Source organism: Delphinapterus leucas, chromosome 2, assembly GCF_059928025.1.
Source record: "Delphinapterus leucas isolate spDelLeu-1000000601 "Yukka" chromosome 2, BTC_Dleu_Yukka2, whole genome shotgun sequence".
In the NCBI taxonomy this organism is placed as follows: Eukaryota; Metazoa; Chordata; class Mammalia; order Artiodactyla; family Monodontidae; genus Delphinapterus; species Delphinapterus leucas.
This window is the reverse complement of record NC_143130.1, coordinates 61,121,255-61,136,197: the sequence shown is the minus strand read 5'-3', so window position 1 is coordinate 61,136,197 and position 14,943 is coordinate 61,121,255. Positions and strand designations below refer to the sequence as shown.

At 49.0% G+C, this 14,943-nt stretch overlaps 1 protein-coding gene and 1 long non-coding RNA gene across 4 annotated transcripts in view; one reads left to right on the top strand and one right to left on the bottom strand.

Annotated features, from left to right (window-relative positions):
* Nucleotides 1–7,856, bottom strand: part of DNAJA4 (DnaJ heat shock protein family (Hsp40) member A4) — a 17,802-nt gene extending 9,946 nt beyond the window's left edge. Inside the window, exons 1-3 of one of the 3 annotated variants that reach the window (XM_022580154.3) lie at nt 7,663–7,856; nt 7,136–7,274; nt 1,699–1,879 (exon numbers count right to left, since the gene is read on the bottom strand). In XM_022580154.3, coding sequence (XP_022435862.1) covers nt 1,699–1,879; nt 7,136–7,274; nt 7,663–7,733 — 391 coding nt within the window. In that variant the 5' untranslated portion in view covers nt 7,734–7,856. The other 2 variants (XM_022580155.3, XM_022580156.2) reach the window with 2 other exon arrangements.
* Nucleotides 7,089–14,943, top strand: LOC149750153 (uncharacterized). The gene is made up of 3 exons (XR_016392027.1): nt 7,089–8,116; nt 8,424–9,801; nt 9,978–14,943. It is a non-coding gene; the product is annotated as an uncharacterized LOC149750153 (long non-coding RNA).

The window sequence follows — 14,943 nt, the reverse complement described above, 5'->3', positions numbered from 1 at the left end:
AGATGTCAAAGACTTTCATCTTTATTTGCTAAAACAAATCTGAGAATGAGAGATCAATGAGGAAACCCAAGGCAATGTTAACCAATGAGATTGGTTAACTAGGTTCTCCCCATGAAAGGAGCCCTTTCCTCATAGATGATGCACGAAGTCAGTCTCTGGACCTTTAACTGAAACTCTTCCTTGAACATAACGTCCTTTAATTTTTGAGCCCTTCTGTGTCTTGTGGCCAAGTGGGAACTCTTTCATCTGTGGAAATCTTGTCTGTGCATCCAGGACAGTGGGCCTTTCATCTTCAGGGTGGGAGTCTGTCTGCTCTGGCACCATACCAGCCTGTCAGGACCCACAGCATCAGGTCCCTCTCTGCTGCCCATAGGGCTCTCGAAGTCACCGAGATGCTGTCCTTGTTTATTGGCTGTCAACTTTGAGAGATGACTTAATTAAGGGCGTGAAGTTGTTCACCTCAAGACAGTGAGAGAGCTAGGCAAGAGGATACCCAAGGTTTTAATCACATCCACACTGTCAATTATATGAGCAGGCAACATACCCAGAAAACAGGGTAAGGATTTTTCCCTAATAAACCCTTTGTGATTTTCAGCACACTGTATTCACAGAATTGACAGCCAAGCTTTTCAAAGCTCAAAGTCAATTATAATGTGAGAACAAGTACAGCCTTATTTATCCAGGGGCCTCTTGTTGACCTCAAACCACCCTTCTTAAACCTCAATGCAGAGCTTATCTTGATTTCACCCAGGATTTTAATAAGCTTGATTATCTATCTGGTTTTGAGGTCCAAAGCAGAGGATCAACCGTAAGCAGGACAGGGGAAGGGGGCTATTAGAGACCACTGGTAACAGAGGTGACAGTCCAGAGCCTGGCAGGAGGTAAGAGGTATAGAAAAATTAGGAAGAACAAACCCAGAACTCAAAAACGGGGGCCTGGGGCCATTTCACCAATAGCTAAGTCTCTCAATTCACCTCTGGGGATGAAGCTGCTAGTCCTAATGCATTCTGAAGAGACAGGCAAAGTAGTTTCTTTTACAAAGATGTTCAAACATCAAGGGGTAAATTTTGTTACCTAGAAAATCTCCTGAGCAGGCTAAGAAAATGAGGCCACACTGCACATGGCAGAGCACCAGCCAGAAATAGAGCCCGCGGGCCCTGGCCCAAGTCAGGAGGCATGGGAGGAAGCGTGCAGGAGGGGAGAAGAGCACTCTCGGCAGAGGTATCACTAATAACCACAGGAGGTGCCATTTATGTCCCTTAGGAACATAAACGGAACCTGACCCCAACAAAAGAGAAAAAGGGCAAGATGAACTTGAACTTCCTCCTTTCTCCTTACCGCCATTTGCTCCTTTTTTTTGCAGTGGGAGGGGGCGGGGCGGGGCACACCATTTGCAGGATCTTAGTTCCCTGACCAGGGACTGAACACAGGCCCCAGCAGTGAAAGCACCCAGTCCTAACCCCTGGATCACCAGGGAATTCCCCATTTGCTCCTTTATATGTGGTGTTGGGAAGGTGTCAGGCAATTAATTGCTAAATGCACTAAGAGATTCCAGGTAGACTAAACAAGCGATGAACTAAAGCTAATGATCCCCAAACATGACAACTACACCCTTTTAAGGCATGATCTGTCCTGATTCCAGCAACACGTACAATTTGGAAACTATAAAACTTGCTTAACGTCTTTCAAAGCAGTTACCTCTTCTCTCTCTAGCCATCCGTCCTCCGCCACCAAAGAACATGTCAAAGATGTCCATGGGGGAAGAGAAGCTGGGGCTGCCTGAGCCTCCTTCCTTAATTGCCTGCTCGCCGCCCTGGTCATAAATGTCCCTTTTCTTTGGATCTGAAAGCACTTCATATGCCTGGGATATGAGCTTAAACTTCAAAAGAAAAAAAGAGAGATTAAAAAGAGAAGGTTTGAGTTGTTCATGAAGCAAACCCACCATATAAATGCAATGACAGAGGGATTCTACACCCAACCCCCCAAACTAGCAGGTCTATATGTTATCTGAAACCTGACTTTTCCATTTAATCCCTTTGTAGAGTGGAATACATAGGGCAAACATTACTAAGGGATGAGAGGCAGGGCCACTGCAGAGAATAAGGATACAGAGCAGTAAGGAGGAGTTTCTCCCTCCTCAGGCTGCACCAGACAGGAAGAAGTAGAATGGAGCTAAGATATAGTGAGACCAGGCCAGGGCTTAACCTACAACTGGATAAAGCCCATGACTGCTGCTTTCCTAGGTTACTAGCATAAAATGCAACTACAGACATCCTGTGAGCATCCATCCACATGCAGGCTGCAGACACTGTGAGCAAATCTGTCCTGATCTCCCCCGCAAAGTCCTGCCCCTCCCATAGTCTCCCCCATAGCTCACTTATTGGCAATTCCAAAACCTCATTTCCTCTCCCTCACATCTTATCTGTCAACAAATCCTTCTGGTGCTACCTTCAAATGTCCATCTCCAGTACCCTAAGACAGAACACCCCATGTGTCACATGACTGCCAAAAATGTATCCTGGAATCCAACTGTGAGAAAAGAATCAGAAAACCCAAACTGAAGTATATTCTGCAAAACTAAAAGACAGGAAAACTAAATGCAGTGTGTGACCCTGGATTGGATCCTGGACTGGATCTTGCACTGGGGAAAAAATTGCTACAAAGGACACTGGAACAACTAGAAAAATGGGAATGTTTTTCTCAATGTTAAACTTCTTAAATTTGATAAATGTACTGTGGTAATGTACAAGGATGTTGTTTTCCCAAGGATAAACATTTAGGGCTGAAAGGTTATGATGTACGCAACTTACCCTCAAAAGCTTTAGCAAATAATAATAATATAGGGAAAGCAAATGTGATGACCTATTTATAATCAGTGAAGGTAGGTGAAAGAAAGGCAGGTGTTCATTGTACGACTCTCACCTTTTCTGCAGATATATGGAAGTTTTTAACATAAAATCAAAACACCATATAAAATATCCAAAATCCATTCCTTCTCACCACTATCACCACCACGCCCGCCCTGGCGGAGGACACCCTCCTTGGCCTGGATAGCCACAGTGACCTCCTCACTGGACTCCCATCTTCCGCCTTCACCTCAGCTTTCAGTCTGTTCTCTGCACAGCAGCCAGAACTTGCCAGCCAATCATGTCAGTCCTCTGCCCCAAGCCCTCCAAGGGGCCCGGCTCACTTGGAGCAAAAGCCAGTTCTTATTCTGGTCTACAAGCCCAAACTGACACTTTTGCCTCCAGCTCCCCGCAATTCTGCTCGTGTGCCATTGGCCTCCTTGCTGTTCCCCAATACCAGAGCACTTACTGCTGGGATGGTGTCCCCACTGCAGTGTCAGCTCCATGAGGACAGGTGGTTAGGTCAGCTTTGTCCACTGCCATATCCCCAAACCTAGAACACTGTCTGGCCTGTAGAAGGTACCTGGTAAATACTTGTTATATGAATGGCTCAATTCTGGGAATTGAGAAATGAAGAAGTGAGATAGGGTCTTCGCCCTCCAGGGGAATGGTTTAGGAAGAAAAAAAAAAGTACAGAACATACAGGAAAAAAAAAGTACTTTGAATATACAAATATGGAAACTGACAGACACTAGTTTTTCTCTTGTACTACAGATCCCCAATAGAGATCTAATGAGTAACTAATAAATAATAAATGATACCTAATAAATAATAGCTAACAACTGGGTAATTTAAAAAACTGTCTTAGAGACATCAGAATCATACTCAAGGTAGTTAGGTCTTTTGGTGCGTTGATTCTCCCACCATTTCTGTAAAGAAGTAGGTATCGTTCACCACCACTCCTTTCCACAGAAGGAAAATAAGGTGTAGGGATTAGGTGCCCGGTAAGGAAGATCAGAAAACAACCAGGCCAGGCTGCCCCCAGGGAGTCTCTGGGCCTGTCTGTACTAGGTAAACATGCTTCAAGAGAATGTCCATTAGAAACACTCTGGATAATTGAAAGACTTTTGCACTTAGCAGAACGGGATGATTGATCTAAAAAGGAAAAGTAATGCCCTGTCACTTGGAGCATTCAACCAGAGGCCAGACCTCACAAAGGGGCGGGACTCCCACTACCCTGGGGGTGGGGGTGGGGTCTCAGCACTCCAGAGTCTAATTCAGTCCCTGCCTGACCCTCACCCATCTCACAGTTGGAGACTAGTACTCTGACCAGCTCACCTTTCAGACTGTAATAATGTGCCACAGTTCCTTTAATAAGATCATTACGCAGCTGGAAAAATGGCTTTGGAGACTATGTAGCAACTGGGGAAAGTATTTACTATAAAATATTCAGTAGCGAGGAAAAAAAAAAACCCTGTGTGCCAGGATGACCATGTACAATCACCCTGGAGAAAGCCTGGAAAGAAACACAGGGACAGCAGTTAGAGTGATGTGTACTTGGTGGGTTTTCCTCAATATTCTGAAATTTTCTGCCCTGTTATGCTCTATGATTTTTTAACTTAAAAATCTATTATTCAAACTAAAAGTTACAGTAGGGCTTCCCTGGTGGCGCAGTGGTTGAGAGTCCGCCTGCCGATGCAGGGGACACGGGTTCGTGCCCCAGTCTGGGAAGATACCACATGCCGCGCAGCGGCTGGGCCCGTGAGCCATGGCCGCTGAGCCTGTGCGTCCGGAGCCTGTGCTCCGCAATGGGAGAGGCCACAGCAGTGAGAGGCCCGCGTACTGCAAAAAAAAAAAAAGTTACAGTAAAATTGGCCAAAAGACCAAACTCATCTCAAAAGCTGGCTGGGGTTAATAGCCAAGAACATACCCCCTATCACGACCCCTGAAAGGGACTCGCTTACTGACCCGCTGCCCGTGTGTCTTTCAGAAAACCAGCTGCAGAAAAGTAGAGACTCCATACAGAACACCTGACAACAAACACTGGCCGCCCAATGCTTAGCAACACAGGACAACAGGCCACAAAACAAAGACCAACACCCTAATAGCCTTCTCAGTTGCCCCGGAGCAAGGGGGAACAGACTGGCTCAGTCTGTTTTTGAAGAGACATTAATAAAGTGACAAACTTGGGGGAAAAAAATTAAAAGGTTCCACCTATGAATAGATAAAGTGGACAAGAACTACACACAAACTTGCACAAAAAAGAAAAGGCCTACACAGTGTGCCCAGCACACAGCAGGACCAAAATGGAGGTATCTGGTGAGTGAATGAATGAATGAATCCTCTCTAGGGAACTTTACAGCAGTTTCTATAAATTGTGTCCCCAGTCTCCTCAAACCCTTTCGTTTCTACGGAACACAGGTAGCAAACAAGGAATCATAATTAAATGAGGATGAGGACCAGACCAGTGGTTCAGCCTATGGTCAGAGGTCGGAAGAAGTTCTAGCTGAGAACTAAATTAAAGGGTTTTATCCCCTTCATGGAAGGTGGGAAGGGAAAAGTATTCCTGGAACATCACAGAACCCCCCACCTCTAAGTTGAAAGGGACCCGCCAGACACTTCAGGAGCCTCACTTAAGTGACACTAATTCAGTATCTGGCTATAAATAAATATTAGTTTAAAACAAATCAACCACCTCTGCCCAGGCAGGTACATGCAGGGCAACACCTACAGAAATGTAGTACAGGTTAAGTCCAATTTAAAAAAAGCTTCAGAACACCAAGAGCAGACTCACTCCAATGGCACACAGCCATGACTTACTCTTGGAGAGATCTGACCTGAACCAGGGTCAGAAGGCTTTCCCATGTGCCGCCTCTGAAACGTGAAATTAGAAGCCTGGGTGCGCTCTCCTTAAAGGCTACTCATAGAAACAGCCTACAGTGAATTTAGGGAGCACATCTATGAATCACCAACACCACGTAGAAAGCCAGTGACTTTAAAAGCTACAGTAAGCCACCTAAATATAGATGAGAAAGAACACGAGTAACAGACAAATGGTCTTCCAGGAAAGCATTTTAAACTTGTGACAGCGACACTCGGCACCTGTGGCTAAATATAAATATCCTATCACTGTTGCCACCCAGCCAACCTTCTTTAGGCAGGTTTCTCCAGCTTGGAAAAGCTAACACAGACAGGTATTTTGATACTACACGCGTTTCCACGAGTCTAATGCTAGACAGGTAATCTATGGCTTCAAAAGTGGCCCAGGTGTCACTGCTATCAGCTACCACAAAAGCCCCACCTCCCAAAAGCCATCCAGGATATCCCAAGTTTTATAAGAAAATGGCAAGAAGTCAAAGGAGGAGTGGGAAGGCCAACAAGCTTTCCCAAGGATCAATGCCTGATCTTTCTAATCACCTATTCTGGTGGGTAATGAGCTTCCTTGGGCATAAAAAACAGGTTGACTCTTTTCCTGTGAACTGGATGAAAAAGTTTAATTTAGGCTTCTATGATACAGAGCATTTTTCAGCCTATTATTATTGGTACTTAGGATCCACTGCGGGTCATTTGTCACAGGAAACCTGTAATGTTCATATAAAATGATGTGTCAGGTTAAAGATCTCCATGTCCCTGTTTAATAAAGAAAAGGTGATTATTCAATGTCTGACAACCTTGATCAGGCAGGAGACAGGCACACAGAACAAATCCAGTCTCAAGAAGGACACCGGGTTTGTCCAAGGTACTAACTCAGATTAAAGAAACTCACCTCTAGGGCTTATGCATCAACAGGGAATATGAGCACAAAAATAATTCAACCCCGGTCGTCCCCAGCAAGTACACAACTTCTTCTGGTCGCGTGTGCCTCAGTTTCCCGGCTTGCTGGCTGCCTTTCCGACAGGAATGCCCGCAAACCCTAGGAGAACTGGGCCCCCACGTTTCAGTCCCGGCCCTCCCCGGCGTCCGGAGGGGCCCTTGTGGAGCGAAGGGAGGAATGAATGGGCTGCGCGGGGCCTCACGAGGGGTCCCGGCGCCTCGGGCCCCGGCACCAGCCCAGATGCTCAGCCCGGCGACGCTGGGGCTCGGCGAAGCGCCCTCCAACTGACCGCGCCGCGCCCCCTCCGCCTCGGACCACCCCCAGCCCCGGCCCGGCCCCGCGGCGTGGTGCGCGGCACCTGGCGACCGCCTCTCCAACAAACGCGGCTCGGGTTCCCGCCGCCTTCAATAATTCACAGCCCCCGAGCTCCGGGCTGAATAATTGACGGCGGGCCCCGCGCGAGCCCGGCCCGCACCTTCTCGCCCTCATCCGGGTTCTTGTCCGGGTGGTACTTGAGCGCCAGCTTCCGATAGGCCTTCTTGATCTCCTCCGGGGAGGCGCTGGGCTTCACCCCCAGGATGTCATAGTACTGGGTCTCCTTCACCATCTTTTCTCTGCGGGGCGGGGCGGGCAGGACGGTCAGCGCGCCCCGGACGCCCCAGCCGGGCCCCTGGCCCGCGCCCCCGCCGCCCGCCCGCGGGTCACGGTCACGGCTGCTGCCGCTGCCGCTGCCGCTGCCGCCGCCGCCGCCGCCCGGGGCTCCCTCCCGCCTGCGCCAGGATACCCTCCTCTCCTAGACCCGCCGCACTCGAGCCGCCGGCTCCTCCGCGGCGGGTTTTATTCGGCGCCGGCGGAAGGTTCCGCAAGGAGACAGTGACGCCACAAAGGCCCAGAACCTTCGCGGAGGTTCCGGCGGCGCCTGGAGCTGACTGGCTGGGGCACTGCGGTGGGTTAGCGGCCCGGACCCCCGACGCCCCGGCCCGGCGCGACCTCGTGGCTCACCCGGTCGCCTGTTCCTCCGGCCTGCAGTCTGAGTACCCGGAACTCCAGTTCTGACTGCCGCCCCGGGCCATGTTGGGGGGCTTGGAAGACGGCTTCGGAGTGGAGGGCGCCTTCCGACGGCCGCCCCGCCACCCCGGGGCTGTCCCTTTTCCCTTGCGCGGGTCCGTGGGTCCGGCTGGCTCGAAGATCAGGTTGCCTGGAGGGCAGCGTCGGCGGGAACCCTGCCCCGAGGGGTTGGGCTGGGAGGGCAGCGCCCTGCTGTCCCCACCCGGCCTCTCCCTGGGGGTGTGGCCGCCCTCTGGTTATGTCCCGGATGCGCCCTGAGGCATGCCTCGGATTGTTGCGTTTTTGAGGGGTTTGGAGTGGGTAGGGGCCCTCTACCGTGCTGGAGTCGCATTTCCTGAGGCCATTTCCTGAAGCTGCTGGCGCCCCCCGGGGCATCTTCGAGGCTGAGGTGAGCCTAAGCCCTTCCAGATACGTACAGTGGTGCTTTGCTGGCCCCAGCTGTGGACGGTGCTCTCTCAACTGCCCACAACTGGGAACACTTGACGTCCCCCAGTTGTGGGGAGTGACGCCTGTTAGATGTGAGCAGCGACGTCCCCCAGGTCTCCCAAAGGTGGGCAGTGCCCCCTCCCCTCCAGACCAGGCTCGTGGGCACAGTGGGCGTGGGGGTGGGGTGGGAGAGCGGTTCTGGAGACTGCAGCAGGACCCTCACTGCCTGGCACAGTAACGGGTCCCTGACTTCCTTCGGCTGTGCCCAGTTCCCAGCAGGTGCCTGGTAGCAAGGATCACCACCCACTGCAGGAACGTGGGCGTGGGAAGCAGCACTATCAGAGAACTGCAGGCCTTCTTGCTCCGGCCCAGCCTTGACTTCTGCCGATGGTACACTGCCAGGGAGGGTTGGCCACTGCTCACCTGTCTGGGATCCCTTGGCCTCGTTTTGGGTCCTGTGGCTGAGGCAAGTACTATCCCTTCCTCCACGTGTTCAGTGGGGGTGAGAAATGACTTTTAACTTGCAAGAGAAAGTAAGCTGCTCATTTCTGTTCTTGGAGACATTGCTTTTTCCCTCTCAATTAGACCTCTGAAGAGCAGTAACCTTTGGCAGAGAACTCAGAGCTGGAGGTCAACAAACTTGATTCCATCCCCAGATGTTATTAACTATATGAGCCTTAGCCTCTCTGAGCTTGTTTCCTCATCATCAGGACACGGTCATTGCCACCTGCCTGCCTGCCTGCCTTCCTCACAGGGCTCTTGCAAGGATCACATGGGATGATCACTGTGAAGGCTTCTAGCACACAGTGATTATCCAAATCTCAAACCTGGCTGTTCATAGGGATCACCTGGGAGCTTCTAAAAATCCCAGTGTCCAGGCTGCACCCCAGACCAATTGCACCAGCACTTCTGGGGGTGGAACCCAAGCATCAGTACTTTTAAAGGTCCCCAGGTGATTCCACTGAGCAGCCAGAGCTGAGAACCACTGCCCTGCACCACGCATTTATCCAGACTCAATAGTCTGGACCAGTGACACTGGCAGGAAGGGCATTTGTGGGTGGTCAGAGCCTATAGGCATAGAATGGGCCTATGAACTCTGGAACCAGTGAGACCTAGGTTCCAGTTGCTACCTCTGGCTGCCTGACCTTGGGCAGGTGATTTAACCTTTCTGAGCCTTAGATTCCTCAACCTTTTTATGGGGATAACATTAAGAGTATCTACCTCATAAGCTCCTGATGCACCTGGCTCATAGTCTCATCACACGACAATGCATTATGTTCTTTTCACTTTTATCTAAGCTGAAGAAGCTGACAAAGATTCTCTCCTTTATGAAATTCAAGCCAGGCTCCTCTGAACCCTCTTCTCAACTAGACCTCAGCCTTGGCCTGTAAAGACTTGAACAACCGCTAGCATAGTTTCTAATAGCTCAAGGCTGCCTCCCTAAGATGACTGTAACACCGCCCCCCCTTAAAGTGCCTGCCTGAGAGAAGGCTGCCAAAAATTTTTACTGTTTGTTCCAGCCAACACCTGAGGACACCTGAGGACAGAGCCTCTGTCTCCCAGTCTCTGTGAGAAAGCAGAATTCTAACTTCAGTAATTCCAGCTAGCAGACACCACTGGCCTAGTTGCATTTACACTTGACCTTTGGTAAGTTTTCATTCCTCTGACACTACTGAGCCCCCAGGCGCCTCCCTCCCTTCTTCATTTTCACTTTAAAATCCCCAGCTATTTCTGTCCAAATTAAAGTTGAGTTCAGTTCATGCTGGTCTCTTTTCCCTATTGCAATAGTTACTACTGATTAAAATCTCTCTTTACCACTTCAGCCAGCATCCAGATTTGTTTACGTTTGACCAAGCCTCTGATGTTCTAGGACATTGTTTCCTCGAATTATGCATGGGAAGATTTGAGGCTGTGCACAGACGTTTCTTACTTTATCAGCTATGTGTTTGTTTTCATGGTTCACTTTTTCTGTATTGCAACCTTTATTGCAAGTGACATTGGTTTTCGAGTCACAGAAGGCAAGGTAAAGTTTCATTTTTATTTAGGTTAAAAAAAGTAGATGGGGACTTCCCTGGATCCAGTGGTTAAGACTTCACCTTCATTGGAAGGCAGGGGGTGCGGGTTCGATCCCTGGTCGGGGAGCTAAGATCCACATGCCTCACAGCCAAAAAACCAAAACTAAAAAAGAAGCAAAAAACTAAAAATAGAATTACAATATGACCCAGCAATCCTACTACTGGGCACATACCCAGAGAAAACCATAATTCAAAAAGACACATGCGGGGCTTCCCTGGTTGTGCAGTGGTTAAGAATCTGCCTGCAAATGCAGGGGGACACGGGTTCGAGCCCTGGTCTGGGAAGATCCCACATGCCACGGAGCAACTAAGCCTGTGCACCGCAACTACCGAGCCTGCGCTCTAGAGCCCGTGAGCCACAACTACTGAGCCCATGTGCCACAACTACTGAAGCCTGTGCGCCTAGAGCCCGTGCTCTGCAACAAGACAAGCCACAGCAATGAGAAGCCTGCGCACCGCAATGAAGAGTAGCCCCCACTCACCACAACTAGAGAAAGCCCATGTGCAGCAACAAAGACCCAACGCAGCCAAAAAAAAAAAAAGACACATGCACCCCAGTGTTCATTGCAGCACTATTTACAATAGCCAGGTCATGGAAGCGACCTAAATGCCCATCGACAGACAAATAGATAAAGAAGATGTGATACATATATACAATGGAATATTACTCAGCCATAAAAAGGAACGAAATTGGGTCATTTGTAGAGACATGGATGGACCTAGAGACTGTCATACAGAGTGAAGTAAGAGAAAAACAAATACCATTTATTAATGTATATGTGTGGAATCTAGAAAAATGGTACAGATGAACCGGTGTGCAAGGCAGAAATAGCGACACAGATGTAGAGAACAAACATATGGGCATCAAGGGGGGAGAGTTGGGGGGCTGGGGTGGGATGAACTGGGAGATTGGGGTTGACATATATACACTAATATGTTTAAAATAGATAACTAATAAGAACCTGCTGTATAAAAAGTAAAAGCAAACGAACAAAAGGTATGTGTATAGGCACTTCCCTGGTGGCGCAGTGCTTAAGAATCCTCCTGCCAACCAGGCCGCAGCACAGCCGGGGCTGCCACTCGCAGTAATCACTATTTTTTTTTTTTTTTAATAATCACTATTGATTGAAAGCTTTATTTAGCCTTCATCTGCACCCTCCTAGTGGATAAGGTTTTGCCACATTTTACTAGTGAGGTTGAGAGATGTATCATTTGTTTGTTGTTCTGTCCCCTCCCCCAGTATTAAACTGAAATTTGTGATTTGTTTAAACTCTGGGTGAATCATAGCTTAGTTTGCATGTCCAGCTAATTTGTTTCTATACATTTGTTTGATTCTTTTTCTCCTCTCAGGGCTTTTACAAATATATATATATATATGGATCTTCTGAGAAGTTTTTTGAGGTGCACATTTCTCTCTTTTGTTTTTCTCTTGATTTCTGGACACGATGCTGAGATTCAATCACTACATGAAACTCCCAGCTGTGAAAACAAAACAAAGAACCCAAAGGGCTATTTTTTCCACCAGCCCTGGGGAAGCTATGTGACGGTCGGATGCCGGTTTCGGAAAGTTTCACCATTCTTTCCACCCTCTGTTCCTCTCTTCCCTCCAGAAGGAAGTTGATCCTAGTGATTTCAGCCCATGCGTTAAGCAGGAAACAATAATAAACGTGCAGAATTCATATTTTTCTAAAGGGAACTTAAAAACTTCCACTACATTATGTACAAAACTGGTTTATGCCACATGAACACAGAATCACAGGTTCGGTTTGGGTACTTTTCGTTCCTCTTTGCGTTCAGTTGTATAGTACTTACAAGTTCAAAATGAGGAAAAAAAGCTGTTCTGTATCAGACCGTCTAAGCAATAAATGTTATATTTTAAAGATGGAAAAAAAAAATCTGCCTGCCAATGCAGGGGACGCAGGTTCGAGCCCTGGTCTGGGAAGATTCCACATGCCGTGGAGCAGATAAGCCCGTGTGCCGCAACTACTGAGCCTGAGCTGTAGAGCCCACGAACCACAACTACTGAGCCCACGTGCGCCTGGAGCCCGTGCTCCGGAACAAGAGAAGCCACCGCAATGAGAAGCCCGCGCACCACAACAAAGAGTAGCCCCTGCTCGCCGCAACTAGGGAAAGCCTGCGCGCAGCAACGAAGACCCAGTGCAGCCAAAAATAAAATAAATTTTAAAAAATAAGTAGATAAATATGTAAGGTAAGCAATATAAGTATATGATAGTACAGGTGATACAAGGATAAAGCAAAAATGACGGTACTTGGGAATTAGGGAAATGCTGATCCAATTCCACACCCCTCACTTTACAGCTGAGGAGACTTCTACACAAAGAGGCAAAACTAATAGTCATAGATTGGGCATTTTCCCTGACTCCCAGTACCAAACTCCCCGTGTGACCCTGGGTGGAAGGAGAGTCAAAGCAAGCACAGAAATAGCTCTTGCAAAGGCAGCCTGGGACAGGTTCTCCATGGAATCTACTGAAGAGGGAGAGCCGCCTGTGATTGGGGAAGGGGTCTGGAAGGACTTCCAGGGGGAGGCTATGTGCCATAAACCAGGCAGTGAGAGCTACCTGGGGCAGAGGTGGGAGGGAGGGGGGTCCTGCTTGAAGGGACAGCAGAATAAAGGCAGAGAGCACAGTGCTGGCATGGGTGAAGGCTCTGAATTGGGAGAGAAGTGGAGATAGGTACAACAGAGCCCGGAATGCCTCAGGGAGGAGTTTGTTCCTCCTCTGATGGCCCCTGGGAGCCACTGAAGGTCTCAGAGCAGGAGCAGCCTTCTGGGAGGAATAACCAGGGGCTGGGAGAGGTCTGAGCTGGGCGTGCAGATGTGAGAGTCCCCTCCAAAGAGGGGTCAAGGGGTCGACAGGCTGGCCTAGAGGGAGAGTGTAGAGAGAGGAAGAAGGTAGCAAGGAGAAGCTACGGGGAACACCTGCCTTTAGGAAGTGGGAGGAGGAAGAACAGCCATCAGAGAGGCAAGAGAAACAGGAATGTGGAGAGGAGCCCAAACCATGAGAGGCTAGGGTGGTGAAAGGAGCTGAGGGCCAGTGCCCAGGCGGCACCCAGGCCGGGAACGGTGGAGCTGGTGCTTGCGGGGTGCAGGGGGTGTCACAGGGTTTCTCCAATGGGAGGATGTTAATTTGTTGGCCCTTAAAATAGCAGTTGTCACTCCAGGCCACTGTTTGACTATCCCTAAGGACTTCTGCTTGGAGAGGCCCTGCCTCTCACTGGCTGTGCAACTTTGGGCAAATTACCTCTCCCTGAACCTCAATTCCCACGTCTGTAAAATGGGGATAAGAACACCGACTTCGTGGGCTTATTGTACAGATTAATGGGGACAGTACTAACCTGTGCCTGGCAGAGAGCCAGTGCTCTCAGATGGAATTTCTTGGTTGCACCAGCGCAGAGGGTCGGTGTGCACGTGCTGAGTGCTGGCTCTGTGCTGGGCACTGGCAGTACAGTGCTGCGTGCAGGCCGAGTCTGCCCTGGAGGAGCTCACAGTCTGGCCAGGCTTGAGCACCTGAATCTCGGCACTCCGGGGAACCCCCAGCATGGGCCCATTTTGCCAGCACTCCAGCCCCTGGAGTTTTTCCAAGAACTTGTACTGAAATAGTTATCCACAGCCACATTGCTTTGACAAAACCCAAGGTTCTGTGATGTTTCTGTGGGTGAGGGCATGGTCTCTGAGAGCCCGCTTCCCCCGCTGGAGCTCAGCCTTCATCCAGAGCGGCTGCCCCCAGAGGTCGGGGGTGCCTCTCACTGGGGGAGAAAGAACTAAGAAAGTGAGGGAGTGGTCATCCTGCTGCATATCTGTACTTTACAGACAACGTCCCCATCAGGGCACCCCTCTCATGAGGTCACAGAGTCCAGAGATAGGACATGGATCCGTCCTTTCAGCATGTCAGGAAAGCACCTTCTGCATCCCAGCACTGTGGGAGGCTTGGGAGCACATCTGGGAACCGACAGAGCCTACACGGGCCAGTGGGGAAATAAACCTCTAACTCCGCATTTTGATGAGAGCCACGAAGGAAGAGTATTCATTCTCTTGAGTTCTGGGTGGTCAGGGAGGTCGTGTGTGTGTGTGTTGTGATGTTCACGTTGAGACCTAGAGGTTGAGAAGGAGGTTTCTCTGCAGGGCCTGCGGTAGAGTTCCAGGCCCAGGCAGCAGCACAGGTGAAGGCCCTGATACGTGTAAGACCTTGACCTCTTCAAAGAACCAGTGTTTCTGGAACAGAGATGGAGTGGGGTGTGGACCACTGGGCAGAGTTGGATTCTACGAGTTGAAGCCCCCAAAGGGCTTGAAGTGGTGCACTTTAAGAAATTGTATATTTATTCAATAATATTTATTGTTTTCCTTTATTTCAGCAAAATCGCTATATTATTATAAACAGCCTCATTGCATACTTTGTGTTCTGTTTTCAGTAATGCCAGATGACAAAACATTTCTTGAGTCATTGTGGCTCTTAGTTTTAATTTGGAGACACTTTGCTCTTCTGAGGCAGAGCAAAATTCTCAAAGCAACACTTAGATTCAGAAGTGAATCATGAATTTTATACATCATGCTTGAACATTGCAATGGGGTCACATAAGATAAGAGTTCCTGTAGAAATATTACAGATATTTTAATTTCATCATATAATTGTTATCAGTTCTTTAAAACAGCTTTCTTGAGGTATAATTGACATACAGTGACTTGCACATAATGAAA